The sequence below is a fragment of the Pangasianodon hypophthalmus genome, chromosome 1 (genome assembly GCF_027358585.1).
Source record: "Pangasianodon hypophthalmus isolate fPanHyp1 chromosome 1, fPanHyp1.pri, whole genome shotgun sequence".
NCBI lineage: Eukaryota > Metazoa > Chordata > Actinopteri > Siluriformes > Pangasiidae > Pangasianodon > Pangasianodon hypophthalmus.
The window spans coordinates 28,680,613-28,689,985 of record NC_069710.1 but is presented as its reverse complement, the minus strand read 5'-3'; the positions used below and the strand labels follow the sequence as shown (position 1 = coordinate 28,689,985).

The window sequence follows — 9,373 nt, the reverse complement described above, 5'->3', positions numbered from 1 at the left end:
GACATTACGATTCATGCTGAAAGATTAACTGTTTCGACGGCTGTTGTTTTACTTTGATGCTCATTTCTCAATGAGACTTGTTTTCTCAGCGTTAAGTGATTTTTCTCAGCCTTCAAAAGAAGAACATTCACACCCTGTTTCAAAGGTCTTTAAAATTGGGCTTACTACTTTCAGCAGATTTTATCTGAAGTAATATTTTAGCCATAAAATGATTCAAAATATACATTGGTCAGGCTTAATTATAACTGATTCCATGACAATAATATTTTGACAAACTGTAAGTCTGATCTGTTGAAAATTAGATTACCGTAATATCTAAACATGTAATGATCTGTTGTAGCATTTGCATACTTCCATATATAGTTTTTAAATAAATTAGTAATATAAAAACATTTTAATAGGTTACGGTTTCTTTCTGATATAAATAAATAAATAAAAAAGTTACTTTAAAATGTTAAGGCTCTGAAGGTTGTTAAAGTTTCAGTTCTGCTAAAGACCAACTGTTGAGCACTCTAACAACAAGCCCTTTTGTGCTAGAGCTAGAATTTTAGCTATTGTAATTTATAATACTAACCTCTAGATGGCGCTTTGAGTCCACACATCTTTACTAACTTTACAAATTTCAAAAAAAAAAAAAAAGACCACCTCAACTGATGTATGCATTTCTGATATGAAACTACTCAGACAAAACAACACAAAATGAACAGAACTGTGGAAAGGTGCGTCAATGGTCATTTAGGGTTTATTAATTACATTTTATTTTGTTTTCCTGATTTAATGAAATACCTGTGTATAATACAGAAGTTTAATTGTTTCTGTTGATGGAGTCCCTGCCTATTAAAAGTGTCCAGTGAGTGCAAACATGTGGTGAAATGTGGAACTCTTCATTTAGAGCACAAGAAGCCTGGAATAAGCATCTTAAAGTGTACCTCATGTTTCAGTGATGGTTCTGCTGTTAAGGCAGAGTGCTGGGCATAAAATCGTTTAACATCAGTGTTTCAGTGGTGAACAGATTACAGGCTTTTTTATCAAGGTAATGACTGTAATCATCTAATGGCCTAGCTGGGTGTTTTCCAATCCTGCTCCTGAATGCTTTTCTTCACTTGAATAAACTCTTTTCAAGCTTATGAAGGGTTTGTTAATTATCTGATTACATGAATCAAAAACAAGCAAAATTGGGAACACTATCTCACTAAATAAGCGAGGAGAAAAAAAAACTGTAAACTGATTGCACCAAGTGTGTTTGTGACAAAAGCCAGAAGATAACTGTTTTACTTTGTATTACACCCGTGTTTTATTGGGAAGCTCTTTCTCGGAGTGTTAATACAGTGCTGTCAGAGCTCCACAATAAAAACCCCTTCGATGTCAGATTAGGTAAAGGGACCACCTGTAGGGCCCCCATTCACCGTGAAGCTAACCTATGTGATTCATAATGCAGCTTAAGCTCAAATGAGACATTTCGACAGCATGCTGGAAAATTCAAACAGTTACAAAGTCTTGAAAAAAAAGTGGCCCTGGGCCCCCCAAGTGCCAACATTTCAATACCGCCCATCAGAAGCATAAGGCTCTCAGATTAGACATTAGACAACTTGGTGCATCAGTAAGTACAGAAAAAAGGTTTGTACATGTCACCTTTATCCGAGACTTTAAAGAAAGATCAAAGTGTCCCCCTGGATGAAAAGAGCCCTTTTCTCTGCATTTAAATCCCATTCACTCAGCCCTCTTTTATTAAATTAAGTGGCGAACACAACAATGATGGAGCTTCTCCAACTCGAGCTGCTCGCCTCTAATTACGACCCTGATAGCCAGGAAAGAGCTTCTCTTTAGAAGACGTGCACAAAGAAACACCTCTATAGCAAGCATGTTCAATACAGTCACCATTAAAATGGGAAAAAAAAGAAACCTGGACAGTTCTGTCTCATTACAAGAAAAAGCTGGAGAGATGTCCGATTAAAGATTTCTCCAAAATATTTTATTGTCAAAATAAAAGCAATATTTGTCTTCTTCAAATGACATCTACACTATATACAAATTTACAATAATCTTATAAATCTTCTTTTTTATACAAAATTTACACGTTTGTACATAACTGTATAAATACATTACAATAAAAAAAACAACCCGTAGAAATACTTGAGCACTAAAACTTTAAGACTTTTTAAGGCTTATCTGAGAGAGCATCTTTGATATTTTTGATTGTTTAGACATTCTTTAAACTAAAGAAAAGAAATTAAACAGAAAACTTTGAGTTTAAATGCTAAAGGACTGGAGAAAATGTTCAGCACCACTTGGGACAATGCAATGCCTAATTCTCTCTAAGCATCACTGATTGCATGTCATGTCCATATGAATAGAAATGGCAGGAAAGTAAACCACACATGAGGGGTGATGATGGGTTTGATTGTTTCAGCCAGTCTTTCCGCTTAACAGAAACCCCTCAGCAGTCCATTTGTATGGAAATGTGTGTGTGGAAAAAGCAGGAACTGATGCACAGAGCTCCTCTAGACCCGGGACAAAGGCATCTGCTTGGCGCAGGAGACCGAGCTGGCTGTGCCTGAGCGCCACGTCAGTCCTGCGCTCACGTCGCTGTATGCCGAGCTGCTCGCACCCTTGCCCGCCCAGCGGCAGCGGCAGCAGCGCGCGCACAGCGCCCGCCATGACTCAACAGTCTTCCCTGACCAGACCCACACGCCTGACGTGATGCCCACAGCCAGGCACATGAAGTACTTGAGCATAAACACAGCGTAGTCAGGCCTCTCTGCATCACGCTCACGGTCCAGAGCACAGGCGCAGTTGTGTGCTGTCTCCCAGCGCTGCCGGTTGTGCTGCTCATAGAAGTAGCAGGCCACGATGACAGCAGCGGGCACTGTGTAGAGCACAGTAAACACCCCGATGCGAATCATGAGTTTCTCAAGCTTGTCTGTTTTCGTGCCACCCTGCTTGATGACACTGCGGATGCGAAACAGTGACACAAACCCAGCGAGCAGAAACATGGCTCCGATGCACAAGTAGATGAGTAATGGTGCGAGCACGAAGCCCCGCAGGTTGTCCAGGTTCTGGTTGCCCACGTAGCAGATGCCCGCAACAGGGTCGCCGTCCACCGAGCTCAGCGCCAGGACAGCTATGGACTTCATGCTCGGGATGAGCCATGCAGCCAGGTGGAAGTACTGAGAGTAGCTTGCGATGGCCTCGTTGCCCCACTTCATACCCGCCGCCAGGAACCATGTGAGGGACAGGATCACCCACCATATGGAGCTAGCCATGCCGAAGAAGTAGATCAGCAGGAAGACGACGGTGCACAGCGCTGGACCTGTGGTCTCATAGTGGACGTGTTCGACGTCATGTTCTCGGCTGCAGGCAACCCGCTCGTGGCCTGCGATCAGACGCACGATGTAACCCACTGAGACAAACATGTAGCACGCGGAGAGGAAGATGATGGGTCGCTCTGGGTACTTAAATCTCTCCATGTCAATCAGGAATGTGGCCACCGTGGCAAAAGTGCTCACGAAGCACAGCACAGACCACAAGCCGATCCAGAAGGCTGTAAACGCCCGCTCGTCTGGGGTAAAGAACGGGTTATGGCAGGGCATAGCGCAGTTCGGCGTTCTTCCCGTTTTCACGCGGTTGTACAGCGGGTGCCTCTCGCTGCTCACACGCACCATCGGCGCGCGACACTGACACCCGGCCTCGCACGGCTGCGGCGCCGGCTTGCGCTTGGCGTGTCCTCCACTAGCGCCGCGGCCGCCTCCGTGCGCCCTTCCCGGGTAACCCGTGGGTTTCGGGAGCACTGGCGCGGCGGTAGTGGCGTCCGTCCGGTTGTAGTCCATGCACAGCGTGTCCGGGTTGCCCTGCACGGGCAGCAGCTCGCAGCGCATGCGGTCGGGCCACGGGAAGCCGTACTGGCGCATGAGAGGCGCGCAGCCGGCCCGGGCGCGCTCGCACACGCTGCGGCACGGCGGCAGCGGCTTCTTGTAGTCCTCCAGACAGATGGGTGTGTACATGCTGCACAGGAAAAAGCGGAGGTCTGCCGAGCACTGAATCTCCACCAGCGGCCAGAACTGGTGCACCTCCAGGCCCGCCTCGTCCTGCGTGTCGTGGTTGAACTGGTTCGGCATGTAGGTGTAGTTGTAGCCGATGCCCTTGCACAGCGGCACGGCGATCTCCTGGCAGCTCAGCTCCTTGGCCGTGGCGCCGCTCGATCGCCGCAGAGTCAAGAGCGCCAGCAGCAGCAGGTAGATGCCCGACAGGTAGCGCTCCATCGCCCGTCGATTGGATTGACTGCGCGTCCGTTCACCTTTTAAATGGCAAGTCCGTGTGAGCGTGTGTTTGCGTGTTTTATCTCTCCTTTGGATAAAAAAAAGAAAAAACAGTCCCAGACCGCTTAGAGCTCCAACAGCGGCTCCATTTCTTCCTCACTGATCCGCTGCGATTAAAACGCAACCAGTGACTTGTTTCAAAACAGAAAAATAAACAGTCCCCTTCCCGTGCAATCAAAATGGCTGAGGAGAGCCTGTAGAAACCTCTCTCTCCCTCTCTCTCTCTCTCTCTGTGTTTCCCTCTTTTATTATCCTTTTGCTCTGCTTTTCCGCCGCCTCGCCTTGAAATGTCGCTTGAACGGATTTCTTCAGCAGTCAGATCTTGTTTAGGGACCACAAACGAGCGACTCCGGGTGAAAGAGAGAGAGAAAAAAGAATAAATCCGCCGTCTGAGTTACGTTCACGCACCGCGTTTCACAAAAGCACCTCTCTGCTTATTCTCCTCATACAAATCCATGCACCCTAGCGGGACGCTCAGCGCTTTTATAGGCACTGGGAATGGCCACGCCCCGCGCTGACCTTCTGACCAATCAGAGAGCAGCAGGGCGGGGCCTCGAGCTCAGTCAGTCGAACCTTTGGTTAGGTGTTTCTGTCGCAGCGGGTTGTGTAATTTTGTGGGTATGTTTTTTTTTTTATTTTTGGGGGGGGGGGGGGGGGGGGGGTCTGCTTAAATAATAGGAATTCTTGCATCATCATCATCATCATGGGCCAGATATTGCATGACAGCAGTGCACTCTTTATTACTTAACTTCACTGCCTTGTTAAATGGGAACAGTGCAGGTTCATTTGCACGTGACTGGGTTTTTTTTTGGTGTGGGGGGTGATGGGGGGTCATCCTACTTAGCAATGTGGGGTGTTTATGTTTTAATTGATGTGCTGATGTTCTGCTGTTGAGTTTAATAGAGCTGGCACAGGAGGGGGGTAATTACAGGAGAGGGAGGGGTGAGGTGGGGTTGGGGGGGGTAAGAACAAGTAGACAAGTTGATAGGTTTGTTAACAGTGGCAGAACAACAATCTCCCCCTCCATGCACCGTCTCGCATGTACTAATACACTAACACACTAATTATTCCTCTGAATACAATGGGCCTTTTTAAATTAATATTCTTCACTTTGTCCTAGTACTCACTACACAATAGTAGAACATATTAGGCATTAAATAGGCTGAAGGTTAGGCTATGTTTGTTACCTGGTTGTAAGATGGTTATACACACTCATAAAGATATGCATTAATTATTATAATGAGGAAGAAAAAAAAAACATAAGCAAGTGCCGAAGACTAAGTTTGGTAGCACAAGCATCACATAGAATGCAGATATTTCAGATATTTCATCAGAAATCATCACTAAGTCATGCGGCTGTTAACTTTTCCACATATTTATTTATTTAGAATTAAATACTGCTAACTAATTAAATACACTTTTATTTACAAACAAAATACTGTTAATTTTTTCATTTATTTATTTATTTATTTATTATTGGGTGGGATTATTTATATATAATTAATGCATTTATTTATATTTTATTTATTTATTATTTTGCTTTATTCAGGGCTGGATGATCGTCTTTACCATTACTCTGCCAGTGAAAAGTTTTATTTTAATTTTTTTTTTAAATAAAAGTTTTATCTTTTATTACAGTTTAATCACTATTGCTGCCACAGACTAAACAAAATACAGAATAGCACTTAAATAAGGAAAGCTACATCTCTGTATAACTTACTAACTGCTTGCTCTCAGATCCTAATGTGACTCTAAATGAGTGTTTTATTAAAGTCAGATGCACTTGGAAAGTAAAGCTATAGATAAAAGACTCAGAGACAATGCTAGTTACTGTAAAACATAAAAATGTGTCTGACGTGTCGAAAAGAGCGATAAACACTTTGCTCCTTTTGCAATTAGATTAAATCTAGATTGTTCCAATAAAATAAAGTAATTTCTGTCATATCTCAATTCATTATATGCATAATAAACATTTCTCAATTCACTTAAATCTACTTCTTTAAAAAGTGCTAAAATATAGTGTTCATAAACTTCTGACTGGCTGTGTATTCAACACAGTAATAACACGAGTTGTGTTACATAATACATAATGCGTTGTCTTGAATTTGCTGTGTACACTCTCTCTTAAAAGTGCATTGGAAAAAAAAACCCTTGAAAACTCAATCCTACTGTTTAAAACTGATCGTATGTGGCTGTAGTGCACGAAATGGCTAATTTCCCTGAGTGGAGGAAAACCTCCAGGGAGGCATTGAGGAACAGGTGTGTTCTCCGCGGTCCCTGGTGAATACGCCTGAAAAAAAAAAAAAAAAAAAAAAGGCATCGTTTTCACTGATTATGCGTATTATTGGCTGAGCCCATATTGATTAACAGAGAGATAGAGGCCACTGTGGTCTCCAGCAGTTGGAGCGTAACCTCTTCGCCCGGTGGAGGCCCACAGCAGGCATGGCTTGGGTTACATAGTGCCCGGGCATTCCTCAGTGCAAATGGAATTAGTGCATCTGTTCAAAAGTTAATTTTCAAATCGGCACTGAGTCATTCTTTAGAGAGAAAAGCAGTGATGGTTGGGGCCAAGTGGGGGAAAACGAAAAAAACATCTCCTCAAGTGTCAGTGCAAGAAAAAGCTGAATGCTGTGCATATGCTTGTGTGAGCCTTTTCTTTCCAGGAGAACCATGTGTTATGGTTTAGGCGCTCTTAATTTAATTTAAAGTACTGATTAGACATTAAAAACGTACCGTCGACCAAATATATTACTGTGCTATCATCTAAAGAAGAACAGAAAATGCTTCAATGTCTTGGTAAAATGTAAGCAATTAAATTAACCAGTTCTGTCAGAGATAAAGGTTTAATTAGTGAAAAATACATTTGTCTTGAGTAATTGCCTTCAAACAGAAGCTTAAGATAATGGTATTACACACTCTGCATGTGTGTGTTTATCCATTAGCATACTATGTATGCAGATTGCAGAGGGCAAACAACACGATTAGGTCTAATTATCTATATGGCAATGGACCACATATTAGGAGTGTTTATATTTCGTTAGTGGTCATCACAGTCACACAGTTGGCCTGTGAGGTGTGGATTCGAGCCAAATCACCATGAAAGCTTTGAATTATGTGCTTGTGAAAAAAATCTGAGTCTAATATATGCTTAAGTTGTAGAGAATTAGCAAAGTTCGAGGAAATCACAGATGTCAAAGATGAGCAAAACTGAAATTTGCTACGCAAATCAATTCATATAAAAAAGTTGTAATGGTTTAGATTAGATAAGAGCATCTTGAGGACTTCAGGTTTCTTGGGAAAATGACAAGCTATGTTTTTCCTTAGTAACTTCAAAAGAGAGAAAAAAGTGAAGCAGGTGAAGGAATGATTCTTTATTGCTGCTAGAACTTGTCTTGCCAATGTTGCACAACATTAAATATAGCTGTAAACTGAATGTGTCTTTCTTTAGTTAATGAAAATTATAATCGTGGACAAATTGCTGTGGTATAAGAGGAATAAACCAATTTAGGATGTACTGCTATAGGAAAATAATCAACTTCTGGGTGGTATAGTAACTCAGCTTTGTGTTGTGCTGCATCACAGCACCCCATCGTTGACTATGTTCCTATCACAGCATGCGCTGTTGTCTGTCTTACAAAAATGTGCGTCCAATGTTTAAGTCGCAGAGAATTAGCAAAGTTTCGCAAAGCTCCAGTGTCACCTACAAACAACACTAAGTTTTTACAGTTCCAACAAATAAATTTTTGTAAAAAGTTATGAAGGTTTTGGTTAAGGTTAGGGACATGGTTAGGATTCGTACCTGTTCTTCCAACTTCATTTGTATGAAAATAACCAGTGAGATTGCATGAGATTAAAGATTGAGAGATTAGAATAAGAGTGAGAGTTAGATTCCCATTTCTCATTTTATGTCATGTTCAAGCACTCATTTATTTCGGACATGTTTCCAAGTAAATTCAATTTATGTTTTAATGAAAAAAAATGAGAGACGTCAGGTTTGCATTCAATAAAATGCAGTTCTCCAATATTGTGCACATTTGCTTGTTCTCTTTTTATTTAGTATAGCACAATAGCAGAGTTTACATGCAGCCTAATATTCTGTTAATAATCAAACTCAGAGCTCACAAATAAACCGCCTTCATTTGCAGACTTAAATTGGAACAGAGTGAAATAAGATCAAATAAGGTGGATTAAGGACATGTTGTACCTTCAACTGAAATCCTGTTTCAAAGTCAGTTCACTTGCTTGTCACAAAGAATTTTTTTAACAAAAATCTGGACTTCATTCTAGTCATTTTCTTTTGGCAAGTCGTACAACTAGAGAGAAATGATGAGGCAGGAGTTACTGCTGCCAGTCTGGGCTATGGAGAGCGAGACATAAACGTGGTCTGCCTTGTGAGCAGGTAATGATTCACTCCAAGTTAAAGCTCTGTAGCTCTCAGCTCAAATTTATGGCTTACTCTGCAGTTACTGAGTGACAGAGTGACGGGAAAATTGTTCCTCTGGGCTCTTCATCTTAAAACAATTCTCCCAAGGTCACACGTAGACTAGTGTAAAAAAATTAAACTGTCTGTAATGTCTTTCTTTCGGAGAACATTTCCATAGCTCTCGCATACACTATTCATCAAAAGTGCACGCTGTCTGCGTCTCGCGAATCCTGGGAGGTGGCAGGCAGCGCATGCCTCAGCTCCTAAGTCAATTAACAGGTCTGCGCTAAGAAACGAGGAACCTATTTAGGGAGTTGATTTGCTCTGTTTGCTTTTTGACTTTGCACAAGCCCATGTCTTCTCCACAGAGAAAGACAGAGATGCAAAAGAAGGGGGTTGGGAAAGAGCCTGCAACCACCCACCCCCCAAACTCATCTGGGATTGTTTGCTTAGGGCTTGGCTGCTAATCCCTGTCAGGTGGAGCTGGACCCCCCTCCTTCTGCCATCCCCTGAGGTGGTGGAGCGCGCTCCCTGCGAGTCCCTCACCTCTGCCTCATTACCTTGACAAACAGGACCGGCCCCTGCAATCACTCGCCCACTGAGAGGGGATGCGCCGGGACACACAGCTCCCATC

At 42.7% G+C, this 9,373-nt stretch overlaps 1 protein-coding gene across 1 annotated transcript; it reads right to left on the bottom strand.

Annotated features, from left to right (window-relative positions):
• Positions 1-287: 287 nt before the first annotated feature.
• fzd8a (frizzled class receptor 8a) lies at positions 288-4,783 on the bottom strand. The gene has a single exon (XM_026944850.3). It carries the CDS (start codon positions 4,257-4,259, stop codon positions 2,502-2,504), a length of 1,758 nt encoding a protein of 585 aa, XP_026800651.1. The 5' UTR covers positions 4,260-4,783; the 3' UTR covers positions 288-2,501.
• Positions 4,784-9,373: the final 4,590 nt, after the last annotated feature.

Coding starts and splice junctions, on each gene's coding strand:
- fzd8a (XM_026944850.3), bottom strand. CDS start 4,259: ATGGAGCGCTACCTGTCGGGCATCTACCTGCTGCTGCTGGCGCTCTTG.